Raw genomic sequence first — 15,912 nt, forward strand, 5'->3', positions numbered from 1 at the left:
TCATTTTTTGACATTCATCTACAAAATAATATAAAATTTACTTATTTCAATTTTTTATATGTTGATGAAATCAGGGCCGGTTTCGAGATTTTGGAGGCCCTGGACGAATAATAAAAATGGATCCTAATAAAAAATATAGTAATTTTTTTACAAAGAAAATCATTTATTTAAATTATAAATAGTATCAATAACATAAAAAATAATCATTTATCTAAAAGAAATCACAGATTGTTCAGAGGCTCGGCGAACACAGTGCATCATATGTTGGACAAGATCAAGACTTTTTCTTTTAAGTGGTTGAAAGCGACGAGTAGTACTTTAGCTTTGAACTGCCATAGTTGGTGGTCTAGTCCTATGCTTTGTTTGGGCTTTGTATAGTTTATTTTGGTTCTTGTATTTTGACTCTTTTGTACTCTTACTTAGTCTTCCTTAGTACGTCTTGTGCTGAGTAGACTTTTTGTTTATATATATATATATAATTTTGGCTTGTTCAAAAAAAAATCATTTATTGGCGTAACTAACGTAAAGGAGAAAAAAGCATTCCACAATGTTGAAATTGAACTCACGCCCCCTAAACACTAAAAACCTGGATTAAGCTCACACGCCAACAGACCAATTAACATCTCTTGAAATTTGTTCTCTGAAATAATAATTAACCAATGTTTCAAACTATTAATGACTTGGAAAAACAAATTTAAGCCCCAATTTTTTGGAGGCCCTGGGCTGGGGGCCTGGTTGCCCTGGCCCAAAATCGACCCTGAATGAAATCCTTGCATGAAATCCTTGCAGAGACTAATGAAGATGACCACGAAAAAAAATAACACGCCGGTTGGGAACGATGGAATATTAATTTTCATTCTAGCATATATTTCATATTTAAATAAATTAAATATGTGGAGTATTAAATTTATAGCACCTATAGAAAAAGTTTTGATCTTGTCCAACATGTGATGTAATGAGTTTGCTGAGCGTCTGAACAATATGTTGTTTCTTTCGGTCCACACAACCCACTCGCAAGCAAACCATATGAGTTAAAAGAACGGCGTGTTCGAAGACCACTTGCTGAAATATTAAACTGAACAAAGTGATCAGAAAGCGTTTGAGCAGTCACCAATGAAGAGCCGGTCCAAGATATGCCAAGATATCAAAGGGAACCAAAAGTGCCGCAAGAGAGGAACAAATTGCTGAGCCGATTTGACCGCTCCGCAACTAGAAACACAATAGTGACGCAGGTGATATGATGCCTCGAGTGACCAGGTTTGCTTTTGAGGGTAACCTGTCACACAAGAGTCGCCACGCTAAAATGGACACATTCATAGGGATGGCAATGGGTAGGGTATGGGTAGGGTACTATAGTACCCATCCCCATACCCGCGGATTGAAAAAATACCCGTACCCATCCCCATACCCGCGTGGGTAACAACCTTTGCCCCCATCCCCATACCCTATGGGTACCTAGGTCCCCATACCCGTACCCGTTACCCGCATTTTTACTAAAAATAAATTGATCAATTATAAAATATCATATAATTTTAATAGAATTAAAAAAATTTCAAAGATTTTAATATTGACCAATGAAAATTATAAACAAAATTATTACTAACCTTATGTTAAAGTTCATATTTATGTTAAATATTCACATTATTTTTATATTATGTTATAAATAAACATTTTTATTAAAAATATGTAAAAGTTTAGTAGAGTTGTATTGTTTTAAATTGATTTACATATATTATAATATAATAATATAAATAAAATAAATAAATATATATTATGCGGGTATGGGGCGGGGTGGGTACTAAGGTACCCGTACCCGCACCCATACCCGTTCATTTTTGCGGGTAATTACCCATACCCGTGCCCGTACCCAAAATGCGGGTTTTTACCCTACCCGTTGTGGGTAATTTTTGCGGGTACCCTATGCGTATGGGTCAAATTGCCATCCCTACAGATTCAAGGGAACTTGAGAGTGCCAAATGAGATCTGCCGCAGTATCCGGAGTAACCCCATTCCTGAGCCATCAAGAGCTGATATGCACCACGAAGTAATACTAAAAAGAGAAGTAAGGTCTGACACTCCCCCAAAATCATACACTCCCCCAACATCCTTAATTTTTTTAATATTAAGGACCGGAAGTAATACTACTCCCTCTGTCTTTAATTTTTGGTTTTTTAATCTTTTAATTTTGTCTAAAACTTTGATTCTTTTAAAAAACTAAAGTATAATTAATAATATTTTACTTTTTATACCTTTAAAAAAATAAAAACATTTATTAAAAAATATTTACTCTTTGATAATAAATTAAGGGTAAAATGAATTTAACTTATTCAAATTTATTAATATTTCTTAATTACGTGTCCTACTTAAAAAAGGACCAAAAATTGAAGATGGAACGAGTATTATTTTGATTTAGTTTACTTGGCAAAGTAAACTATCTGAGTAATTACTCATCAAGCTGCACTTATAGTATCATTCTGTTAAACTGAAGTCAATTACTGCATAACTAAGTAAGATTATGTTTGTTTTATTGGTTCTTAGAATATTTGATCTAAGTAGTCAATTTTTGCTTTTTTGCTGTATTTCCGTCGTTTTGCAACTTGTAAGGATATCGCATGGAAAATACGGCCCATTTGATGTGACCCAAAGCAATTGTAAACACTTTGACAAAGCTAAACACTGGAACAAAAGTAGTTAGGCTCGTAGAAAAAATGATTTGCACACTTTGTTATCTTTGAATTGGTCGAATCAAATCACAACTACACATCTCATTTTTCTAATGAAGTCGTATTCATAAATTTATTACTCATTTTGAAGTTTTCTTTAATATAGAATGGTGAATACTTCGGTACATATCTTATTTTGATATTTATCGTTACACTTACACCGTTAAAATAGATAATTTTAATTGATTTACAGATAATACTTAATATAGAATAATTAATAAACATTATTTGTAAATTTATCAAAATTGTCTACTCAATAAATATACCGATACATATATCTAAATAAAATATGTACCCAAAAATCCGCAATATAAAATTTGGATCAGGTGAGACACATCAATAATATATAAAGTCACCGGAACTACAAATCTCATTGAACATTTATAAATTTTACGTAAAATTTATTATTTCTATAAACTCAACTTAAACAAATTGTGCAGAAATTTTAGACTTAAACTCAAGTCACAACATGTGTATCATTTGTATCAACAATAATTAGTATTTTGAAGTTGAAGTTTTATTATAAAATAAAAAATAAAACAAAAATTGAAGTTTTCGTAATACCCACCACATTTTTTTTGAAAAGATCTCATAATATTAATTTCCCTGGCCCATGCAGCATCATGCATATATGACTTGTCTTATATTCTACGTATTATACATTTGACATTGCCAACTCTAGACATTGCAAAGAACCACTATAAATATGGAACTAATTTTATCAATTGATAAACCACACTTCTCTTCTCATTAACAAACAGAAACATTAGAGCTAAGTTAGCTAAGTGAAACTTCTTAGTTAGAGAATTTAATCAATGGCTTCTTCCATGATTAGTTTGGCTTTCTTTGTCCTCCTCATAGTTGGGAGTGCCAATGCACAACTTTCTACAAGCTTTTACTCAAGTTCTTGTCCCAAACTTTCTTCCACAGTACAATCCACGGTGAAATCCGCCATAGCGAATGAGGCCCGAATTGGCGCTTCCATCCTCCGTTTGTTCTTCCATGATTGCTTTGTCAATGTAAGCCTTATATATGGATCATTAATTTAGGCTATATGTTTATTTTATGAAAACATTTTCTATATTTATTTTCTAAAATATTTGTTCATTCTATTTTGATAATTATAAAAAGATGTGAAACTCTTGAAATAAATAATGATGACATAGATAAGATGAAATATAATGTTAGTTAGAGGTGGTCATTTTTCATTTTTTGAATATAATAAAAGAAATATTTTAGCATATTTATTGTTTTTAAAAAATACACAGTTTTTTAATTTAAAGTCAAGTATCTTCATGTTAGCAGCTAAACAATACAAATTTTAAGAAATCAAAATAGAAAAAAAAAATTCACAAAGTCAAAGGGGTCTTAATTTATAATAAAATAAATTTTAAAAAGGAAATAAAAATGACATCACTAAAAAATTTAAACTTCACAATTACGATAAGTAAATTGTATATATTATTGGCAATTATAGGGATGTGATGGGTCAATTCTATTGGATGACACATCAAGCTTTACTGGAGAGAAAAATGCAAATCCGAATAGGAATTCTGCTCGTGGATTCGATGTCATTGACAACATAAAAACAGCTGTGGAGAACGTATGTCCCGGAGTTGTATCATGTGCTGATATCCTTGCTATTGCTGCCGCAGACTCTGTTGCAATTGTAAGTGTAGTCATATATCAAAGAATTAATCAGTCAATCAAAATATAGCTAGTCTACTAACCATGCAAGGGTAATTAATTAATTGATTACTTAATATTTTAGTTAATGTGTTGCATTTAATTTACATGATATATAGCTTGGAGGTCCAACCTGGAATGTGAAACTTGGAAGAAGAGATGCTAAAACGGCTAGTCAATCTGCAGCTAATACCAAAATCCCAGCACCAACTTCTGACCTTAGTACACTTACCTCAATGTTTAGTGCGGTTGGTCTTTCCACCAAGGACTTAGTTGCATTGTCAGGTATAGTTAGTTACCTCGGTTATGAAATATATGTATTTTTTTTTTATATTTAGGGTGTATTTGATCTGCTAAAAAACCGGGGACATGACAACTTTTATTGTGCCCTGTTTGATTTGAAACTGATTATGAGACTGAACAAATTATGTACCAAGAGATGACAAGTCAAAAACAAGATTTTTTTGTCTCTCACTGAACCACGGGACAACTTTTTGTCCACGGTACAACTATAAAAAATACGAAAATACCCATTTTATTTTCGAATATAAAAATATTATCGTCTTATATCTCTCTAGTACAGTTTTGTCTTGCCATGTATTATCTTATTCTATCCTATACTGTTTTGTCCCGTCTTTGCTGTTTTACGAATCAAACGTAAAGTTTTAGAGAAAATATAAATTTTCTCATTTGGGAAGGAGCACATAACTAATTTAGAGTCTTATTTAACTGACCAGGTGCTCACACAATTGGGCAAGCAAGGTGCACAACATTTAGGACACGAATCTACAATGAGACCAACATAGATACTTCATTTGCTACCACAAGGCAATCAAACTGCCCAAGCACATCAGGGTCAGGGGACAGTAATTTGGCACCTCTTGATCTTCAGACTCCAACTTCCTTCGACAATAACTACTTCAAAAACCTTGTTAATAAAAAGGGTCTTCTCCATTCGGACCAACAACTTTTCAATGGTGGCGCCACCGATTCCACAGTGAGCGGCTATAGTACTAATCCAACCTCTTTTTCCTCTGATTTTGCCGCTGCTATGATCAAGATGGGAGACATTAGTCCTCTCACTGGATCCAATGGAGAGATCAGGAAGAACTGCAGAGCAACCAACTAATATATATTTAAGTCAAATTTAATATTAAGGGTCCTAAGGCACGCACAATAATTAAGTTGTTAAACATGTTTTCGTTGTCTTTTTAAGTTTGTGTGCTTTTGAGGGTTGTGTATTGTCTTAGTTTTATTTTGTTTTTGTTTCTTCTTTTACAAAATTATAAGAAGTGAGATTTAATTGTGTTTGTGTTTTTAATTTATAAAAAAGGGTTTAGTTTTACTCTTTGCTTTTTAGTTACTGTATTTTAATTGTGTTTTTGTTCGTTAATTCTCAAGATCGTGTAATTAACACTCGATGAGCTGATATTATTAAATGTGTAACGTTGGTATGGAAGTTATACATGAACATAATGCTCATAAAGAAGGATACGACTTTTCTGACTTAATAATCGAAAGATTAATAAAGATAGAATTTTCCTTTAAGTGTGTAATTAACTAATTTTCCTCTAAGGATATATTTTACAAATAGAAAATTACGAACCTTTAGCGAATATGTACATAAGTGTGCTACACAATATTCCTTTGACTTGTGGATCTCAACTCTCACATGTTTGCTAATTTCTACTAATATATTGTATAGATTGGAATTACTATTCCTGGTACCTCGTGCACTATGTTAGTGTCAAGGGATCTTTCTCATTAATCACAACTGTTAGCCACATTAACTTTATATAGGCAATGTACCATATACAAGCAATGAGCTTAAAGTACAATCAATTGATATTGGGCTTGCATAATTTCTAGGCCCAATATACAATATCCAACATATCCTCCCCTAATTGTATAACCCTACAATTACAAAAACAATCAACAAATAATACACAAACTAGAAGAAATTGCTAGGCCAAGCTAAGGCTAACACACTAGCAAGCCAAACAAAAAAACGCGCGCGCGCCTAGGCCAACAGGCAAGCCTAGCAAGCTGGTTAGGCCAGCCAGTCAAGCAGGCCACTGCTGCAGGCAACACAGCCAGACAGACCAATCCACAAGCAAACTGTATTGTCTTCATCACATCATCATTTCACAGCATTCTTCATCCCTAAACCAGCCTTCAATTTGTAGAATGCATCAATTTTCAATGGTTTTGTCATTATATCTGCAAGCTGCTCCTGAGATGGATAGTGCTTGAGCTCAATTGTGCCTTCCTTTGCAAGATTCCTCAAGAAGTGAAATCTAACATCAATATGTTTGCATCTACCATGCATAATTGGATTCTTGGACAGCTTAATGGATGAACTATTATCACAGTAGACAATAGTTGCCTCTCTTTGTTCAACCTTCAAATGACTCATGACATTTCTTAACCTCAATCCTTGGCAAGCACATAGTGAAGCTGCAACATACTCAGCTTCAGTGGTGGACAAAGTTACAATGGGCTGCTTCTTTGAAGACCAGGAGATTGCACTAGTTCCAATCATAAACACATATCCAGAAGTACTCTTCCTATCATCTAAATCTCCAGCATAATCAGAGTCAGACCATCCAACCAATTTGGCTTCATCTGAGTTATGACTGTACATTATTCCATCAGCAAGAGTACCTTTCAAATACCTCATTATTCTTTTAACAGCTGTGACATGAAGCTCAGTAGGTCTATCCATAAATCTAGCAACCAAGCACACATAAAAAGCTAAGTCAGGCCTGCTAGCTAGCAGATACATCAAACTACCCACCATCTGTTTGTATTCTCTAGCATCTGCAGCACTTCCATTTTCATCTTTGACAAGCTTGGATCCAGGCACTATAGGACTGCAAACCTCATTACAATGTTCCATGCCAAACCTCTTCAATATCTCAACTGCATATTTGTGCTGATTTATGAATATTCCTTCCTTAGATTGAATGACTTCCACTCCAAGAAAGTATTTCATCTTTCCTAAGTCAGTCATTGCAAATCTCTTTTTCATAGATTCTTTGAATGCTTGTATCATGTGCAAGTCATTTCCAGTGCATATCAAATCATCAACATATAAGCTAACAATCAGAATCTTACCATTTCTATCATACTTCACAAATAAAGTATGTTCATGAGGACACTTTTCAAACTTCTCATCATTGAAGTACCCTTCAATTTTACTGTACCATGCTCTTGGAGCCTGTTTCAAACCATAGAGGGCCTTCTTCAATTTGTACACATTATTCTTATTTCCCTTCTGATATCCAAGAGGTTGCTCAACATAGATGTCTTCAGCTAAGTCACCATGTAAAAAGGCACTTTTTACATCCAATTGAAACACATTCCAACTCTCTTTTGCAGCAAGAGCTAGGATTGTTCTTATAGTATCTCATCTAGCTACAGGAGCAAAAACCTCATTGTAATCTATTCCATGTTTCTGAGTATATCCCTTAGCTACCAGTCTAGCTTTATGCTTCTCAATTTCACCCCTTTCATTGTATTTAGTCTTGAAAATCCATTTGACTCCAATTGCATTGGATCCTTCAGGTAGAGTTGTCAACTCCCAAGTGTTATTATTTTTTATAGACTCCATCTCCTGATCCATTGCAGTTCTCCACACATCTTGTTTCTCAGCTTCTGCATAAGTCTTTGGATCTTCAGCTGGTGTATAAGTAGCCAGATTGTGCAGATCATCACTATCTAGCTCACTACCAGATACATAGTCATTGTGACTAACTGGTGGTCTTCTATTTCTTGGACCCAATGAGGTTGAGGCTTGTACATCAAGTTCATCATCTTCAGAGTCATTTGGAGTTTGAATAGGGTTTGAAGGGAGACTTGCATCTGAATCACTTCCACCATCTTCTACATTCTCATCTAAATCATTGACTGGTTCATTATCCTCTTCTTCAGGCTCATCAATAAACTCACTATTTCTCTTGACTTCTGATTTGTTCCAATCCCACCCTTTCTTTTCTTCAAAAATTACATCTCTGCTGACTATAATTTTCTTTTTCTCTGGATCATACAGCTTGTAGGCTTTGGATTCATCACTTATTCCAAGATGTATGCATTTAACACTCTTGTTATCCAGCTTAATCCTCTGACTGTCTGGTACATGAACAAATGCCAAGCAGCCAAAGACTCTAAAGTGCTGCACATTAGGCTTCTTCCCACTCCAACCTTCCTGAGGAGTCATATTTTTAACAGACAGGGTAGGGCTTCTATTCATGACATAAGTAGCCCATTTCACAACTTCAGGCCAAAAAACTTTAGGTACTTTCTTACCAGCTAGCATACTTCTAACCATATTCATCAATGTTCTATTCTTTCTTTCAGAAACTCCATTTTGCTGTGGAGTGTAAGCAGCAGTTAACTGTCTTTTGATGCCTTGATTGCTACAAAAATCATTGAAAGCAGTGGACACATATTCACCACCTCTATCAGTTCTCAGACATTGGATAGCACAACCTGATTCTTTTTTAGCTAGCACTTTAAATGTTTTGAAAGTATCTAATGCACTAGATTTTTCTTTCAAAAAATAAATCCAAGTCTTCCTTGAGAAATCATCTGTGAAAGTAATGAAGTACCTGTTGCCTCCATTGCTTGTAGGGTTTATGGGACCACATATGTCAGAGTGTACCAGCTCCAACCTCTCATTTGCCCTCCACATAGCTTGCTTAGGAATGATTTCTCTATGTTGCTTGCCAGTCAAGCAATCTTCACACTTGTACTCAATTACTTTCAAAACTGGTAATCCATCTACCATTTTCTTTTTAGCTAGCACATTTAGGCCTTTAACACTCAAATGTGCATATCTATCATGCCATAACTGTGACCAATCATCTTTTGAAACTGCTAAGCATTTGGGTGAGATAACTGTAGCAGTCAAAGTATACATCTTGTTGCCTGACATCTGAGTGGTGAACAGCAGACCTTTGTCATCATGAAAGATCTTGCAGGTATCATTCTTGAAGATGATTGTGACATTCTTCTGTTGAATTTGACCAATGCTTAGAAGGTTGGTCTTTAGGCCTGGGATATAATACACTTCAGTTATAACATGTATCCTGCCATTGATTCTTAGCTTGATATTTCCCTTGCCCACAACATTCATCTTTGAATCATCTCCAAGTTTAACAGTGTCTCTATAATTTTCATCAAATTCATAGAGCCAATTCTTGTTACCAACCATATGGTTGCTGCAACCTGAGTCAAGATACCATCTTTCAACCTCAAATTCTTCACAATCTTTGCCTGTCATAAGAATAAACTCTTCTTCATAGTCTGCTTCAACATATTTTGCTTCCTCCCAAGTAGGACATTCATTCTTGTAGTGGCCTAACTGGTGACACTTGAAACATTCAACAGTTTCTTTGCTTATTCTTCCTCTGCCACGCCCTCTTGATGAACTATTCCTTCCTCTCCCTCTCCCTGCACCAGAGATTGTGAGAGCTTGTTCATCATGGTTCACCACTTTCTTGCTTTTCATCTTTTGCTCATGCACTATCAGGCTGGATTGAAGTACATCAAGAGACATTGTAGTCACATCATTGGACTCCTCTATGGAACAAGTGACATAGTTGAATTTCTCTGGCATGGACCTCAAGATTTTATCAACAATGGTTGCTTGCTCCATTCTTTCACCTTGAGAAGTCATCTTGTTTGCAATTGCCATGATTCTTGCAAAATACTCAGTCACAGTTTCACTTTCACCCATCTCAATTACCTCAAATTCTCTGCGAGAAACTTGAAGCTGAGCTCTCTTGACCTTAGTAGATCCCTTATACTTCAATCTCATTGACTCCCAAATATCCTTTGCAGTATCTTTAGCAAGAATTGTTTCTAAAATGGCACGATCAATAGATTGAAACAGGTAATTCTTTACCTTCATATCAGTAATCTTGCTTGCAGTTGCAGCTTTGATTTGATCTTCTGTTGCATTTGCAGGCGCAATTGTAACTCCATTCTCTATCAATGACCAATACTCATTTGATCTCAGCAGGTTTTCCATCAACATTGCCCAGTGATCATAAAATCCATCAAACTTAGGGATTGAAGGTTTCAGAAAATCTGAATTCTCTGTCATGGCTTGATGCGCAAGAAAGCCAAAGAATTGATGGATTTGCAGAAAGATGCAGATTGAAGCTGCAAGATCGTTGGAAAACTGAAGAAAAAAGAAGTTTGTTGAAGAAGAAACAGTTGGAAAACGGTTGTAACAAACTCTTTGATGGTGGTTTTGCAAAACCACCACTAGGTCCTTGGAACTTTTGGTGATGATACCACTTGTTAGTGTCAAGGGATCTTTCGCATTAATCACAATTGTTAGCCACATTTACTTTATATAGACAATGTACCATATACAAGCAATGAGCTTAAAGTACAATCAATTGATATTGGGCTTGCACAATTTCTAGGCCCAATATACAATATCCAACACACTATATTCTAAATATTATACCAACTCCCTACATGTTTTTAACCAAAATTAATCAGTAGTGTTGAAATTTGATTTTTTTTTGGTTAAATTGTAATTTTGGTCCTCTAAGTTTTAGAAAGTTGCGATTTTAGTCCACTATATTTCAAAATAACACTTTTGGCCCCTTGTGTTTACCCCTTTTGCAAGAGGTCAATTTTGACCAAGTCAATGCTGATATAGCAAGTCACTTAAGTGACTCAGCTGTCACATCAGTTTTTTTTTTGTCACTTCTAATTTATTTTAGAAAAAAAAGAAAGAAAGGAAAGGAAGACTAACGTATGTTAATTTCCTTCAACTGTTCCATTGTACTGGTGAGCATTTTAATTATGATTTTTTTTTTTTCCTGAAGCTGCAAAGTTTATTCGATTCCAACCCGGTACAAGAAGTATCAATTAAGGAAGATACATACAGCATAAACAAAAAGGCAACAACGATAAAAGGCAAATGATAACCACCAAACAACAAAAGTAGCAGGACATAAAACACCCACCCAATTCCACATCAAAAACCCATCAGGAAACATAAAAAACCAGCAGCAAACAGAGGATCCTGAATAGAAAATCAACCACTCACAACCTGCAGTGTAGAATAGATAACCACAGAGGAAACTAACGATCAAAGCAATAACCCGGGTCCCAAGCGACATATATTGTGTAAAATTGTCAACGCGACATATATCGTGGTAGAGAGAGAGTAATTTATAAGTGACAAAAAAAACTGATGTGGAAGCTGAGTCACTTAAGTGACTTGTCACATCAGCATTAAATTGGTCAAAATTGACCTTTTGCAAAAGGGGTTAAACATAGATGGCCAAAAGTGTTATTTTGAAACAAAAATGGTCAAAATCGCAATTTTCTGAAACTTAGGGTGTCAAAACTGCAATTTAGCTTTGATTTTTTTTATAAGGAATGCTTTGAAGAAAGAAAATTGAATTTTTTTATAAGAAACGCTCTTTAAATTTATTTTTTATTAAATACACAATTTCATTTGTAGCTTTGTTAAATAAAATTAAATAATTCATTTCTGTTATGAATAATATGTAATGAATGTCCATTATTGTGTAGGTTTTCTTGTCCCCTAATTGTGTCCTATAAATAGGATCTCTTTGTTACAATGTAATACACACCTTGAATAGAATAATACAATAGTCTATTCTCTCTTCTCTTTCTCTCCTTCATCTATTCTTCCATATTATTGTTCATGCTTAGAAATTGTTCATAACACGTTATCAGCACGATAGTCTCTCCCCTTTCAAGAAAGGTATAGCAACAAAGGGAAGTGACAATTTTATTTTATGTATGGTTTTTTTTATTCTATTCTTTCAGATAATTTTTTGTCTTCTTGTTTTTTTTTATATTGATTCACAAACCTTCGATCCAGAAGTATCGTGGTTAAATTTTTGAAATATGAATCCTGAAGATTCATAGTGTGATAAAATTTTAAAATATGAATCCTAAAGATTCATATTATGATGAAATTTTAAAATATGAATCGTGAAGATTCATGGTGTGATAAATTTTAAAATATGAATCCTGAAGATTCATAGTATGATGAAATTTTAAAATATGAATCCTGAAGATTCATAGATATAAGTAAAATGAACATCAATCCCTGAAGGATTGGATAAATAACTGATTGAATATATATTTGATCCGTTATACAGTTCTTAAACAATTTTAAAATCAATTTGTATTACCCACGAATTCCTGAAGAATTCATTACAGATACATCTTTGAAGGATTGTACAATTAGATATATTATAATATAACGAAGAATATGGATTATTCTTATGAGGATTGCATAAAGGATTATTCTTACATTATAACAATATTATATAGTTCCTGAAGAACTTAAAAGAAAAATCAAATTATTTCTTAAGAATTCCAGAAGAATTCAATATACATATGCATCCCTAAAGGATAGTTTTACCAATTTTTATAAAATTTTGGCAATGTACAATTTTCAATGGATTTATTTATTTATTTCTATATTGTACAAAACATAAAAAATGTATATCATATGCCAATTTTGTTATCAATACGTTATATGCCAATTTATTTTTATTTTTTCAATAAGTTACTAATTAATCTTATTCATAACATAGGTTACATTATAATTATTATTAAGTTACTATTTAATTTGCATTATAAATTTTCAGTACGTTACATTACATTAGTATTAATAAAAAATAATTGGAATTAATTTTTTTTATTTGACTATGTTTATTATGCTTATCTAAGTATTTGCTTAATTTTATTATTTGATGATAGTATATATCAATGATAAATGAATGAAAAATCATTCCCAGAAGTGAATGAAGTCCAACCCATTGATGTTACTCCATTTCCGGAAGTGAATGTAGCAACACACGATTACCATGGACAAAATTGTGGCCATCGTTGAGGTAATAGTCATGGCCGTGTTAATTTTAAAAGCTCGGCTTCTCGCTAGAATTGAAAGAAAAAAAAGGAAAAGTAGACAAATTAGCAAAACTAATGAAAATATATGTGATATTAGCTAGTTCCCGAAGAACTAATTAAAGAATAAAAAGGGAAAACCTTAATATTGAAGCATCTTTGAATGATTGCTCAAAGAATAAAATTTTCTTGAAGAAATTATGAAGATTATTATGATCATTATATGAAGATCACTTGTGATATAGTTCTTGAAAAGCTAAAGCTTTAATATTAGCGCATCTTTGATGGATTGCTCAAAGAATATGGATTTTCTTAACCAATATTATGAAAGATTGTAAAATTGTGTTTTTCTCTAGCCATTCTGAATAGAGATTTGTTGTTGAGTTCCTGAAGAACTAATTTTTGTTTACAACATGATTAAAGTCCATATGATCTATTTGATCTTAGTATAAATTGGACCAAAATTAAAAGAACAATTATGTATGTCTCTTGAATATGCTCCTGAAGTAGCAAACTTATGAAAATAATTTCAAAACAAAAAAAAAAAAATTTGATTAATCATATTTTAGATTGGTACAATTTCAATAATTATCAATTGAAATGTGAAAGTTTTTACATGATAATTCGACTTTATTTCTCGATGTACAACTTAGTAAGATCTCTATCTATCTATTTTATATTTTACTATGAGGTAGACGATTATTATTCCCTATGAAATATATGCCTAAGAAAAAAAGTTACATTTAGCTTTTTATACATTAAACTTTGAATTTATTTTATGGTGATTATGTTTTCTTAAGCTTTGAATACAATTATTTTCTTAATTACTTATAATTATAATTCGGTTACAGTTTGTAAATATAAACTGATTTTAATTATTCCGGTTACATATTTAAATCAATTGATTGATTTTAATTTTAAAATCTTTTAATTGTTACTATATTTTAATTTCTAATTCTACTGAAATCCACATAAAAAAAAAATTTGTTATACTTTATTTTTAATTACTCTTTTAATTCTCATACAAATAAATTATTACTATTTTTTATTGTGTTCCACCGAAAAGATTTTTTGTAGAAACATATTTGTTTAGCTTGAAAATATTCATCGATACTACTATTCATGAAAAATTAAATTTTATATTCGGTAGTACGAAAATTATTGAAGACTCCAGAAGAGTCAATGCATTGTTATATCGAGAAACAAAGTTGCACTTTGCTAATGTATTTTATATTTTAAGTCTTAAAGAAATTTGTTACCGAAGGATATTCACATAAATGAATATCATATTGAAACAAGAAACGACGGAGATATTTTATCTCTATATTACGAGACATATTATCAACTTTTATCTCTAGTTTGTGGTGTACTTATGATATTAGTGCAACTTAAGCACATGTTTAAGTAAACCAGAAGTTTACAATTTAAATTATATTAAGTTTGTAATTGGCAAGATCGGATGGGTCATCCCGAATCTATTATGATGTGAAATATAAAATAATTTTATATGAATTGAAGGGCCTGAAGTTTCTTCAATCTAATAATTTTTATGTGTTACTAGTTCCCGAAGGAAGTTGATAAATTAAGTAAATGAGCATCTTTTATTTTTTAGAATATATATAAGGTGATATTTGTAAATCAATACACCGATCATGTGGACCGATTAGATTCCTAAAATTTTAATTGATGCATCAACTAAATGGTCACATGTATGTTTGTTATAAACTCACAACCAGAAGTTTGTGAGATTATTTTTAAGAGATCGTTTTATATATATTATTCTAGAAAATATTTGATAAATATCATATGTTAATTGAAATTTATACCAAACATCTTGTGAAATATGTTCATACAAACAAAAGTAATGGACCTGAAGATTCATTCTATGTTATAGTTGGGAACACTCAAACATGTATGTTGAGATATGAATAGCATCATGCCAACAAATTATTATATACATAAGCTCTCCCCTAATTTATTTGAATTTTAGTTTATAAACCTATTTTCCCATATAAACATTTTTGGATGTGTTGGGTACGTCTCAATTGCTCCAATATAATGCATTTAAATGGGTAGTAAAAGAATATTGGGAAAATAATTTTTATATGAATCTCCAAAGTGAGCCAATAATTGGAGATTTTTTTACTTATGGGCTGATTATCAATTGGTGAATTAGTTTTCCCAATATTAGGGGGAGATAATAAGCAGCTAAAAATATGAACTAGAAGTTCAATTGAAATGTTTTGAAATAAATTAATAATTGTTATTTTGATCCTCTTAGAAATCAATATGAACCAGAAGTTCAAAAGATAACTCATTTGCAAAGTTTATGAAATCAATCAACAGCTGCTAATGCTCCAATAAAAATGAATGTCCCTGTTGGACAATCTAATATTGCAAATGATTCCTAACCACGCGTGAAGCATGGTAAGCAAATCGGTTCCAAAGATAAAAATCCTCAAATAAGAAAATGAGCTAAAAACAAAGATGACCCGAGTGAGGATATGAAAATAGTATTTGACATAATTAATTTTCCAGTTCCAGAAGAACTTATCAGGTACCTGTAATTTACGAAAATATAGAGATC

The 15,912-nt window shown here is 32.6% G+C and overlaps 1 protein-coding gene across 1 annotated transcript; it reads left to right on the top strand.

Annotated features, from left to right (window-relative positions):
* The first annotated feature begins 3,431 nt into the window (after positions 1–3,431).
* Positions 3,432–5,759, top strand: LOC123918172 (peroxidase P7-like). Its single transcript, XM_045970147.1, has 4 exons — positions 3,432–3,742; positions 4,201–4,392; positions 4,529–4,694; positions 5,147–5,759. Exons 1-4 carry the CDS (start codon positions 3,539–3,541, stop codon positions 5,536–5,538), a joined length of 954 nt encoding a protein of 317 aa, XP_045826103.1. The 5' UTR covers positions 3,432–3,538; the 3' UTR covers positions 5,539–5,759.
* Positions 5,760–15,912: the final 10,153 nt, after the last annotated feature.

The sequence above is a fragment of the Trifolium pratense genome, linkage group LG3, assembly GCF_020283565.1.
Source record: "Trifolium pratense cultivar HEN17-A07 linkage group LG3, ARS_RC_1.1, whole genome shotgun sequence".
Taxonomy (NCBI): Eukaryota; Viridiplantae; Streptophyta; class Magnoliopsida; order Fabales; family Fabaceae; genus Trifolium; species Trifolium pratense.

Coding starts and splice junctions, on each gene's coding strand:
- LOC123918172 (XM_045970147.1), top strand. CDS start 3,539: ATGGCTTCTTCCATGATTAGTTTGGCTTTCTTTGTCCTCCTCATAGTT. Junction 4,393..4,528: donor CCGCAGACTCTGTTGCAATT/GTAAGTGTAGTC, acceptor CATGATATATAG/CTTGGAGGTCCAACCTGGAA. Junction 4,695..5,146: donor GGACTTAGTTGCATTGTCAG/GTATAGTTAGTT, acceptor TTAACTGACCAG/GTGCTCACACAATTGGGCAA.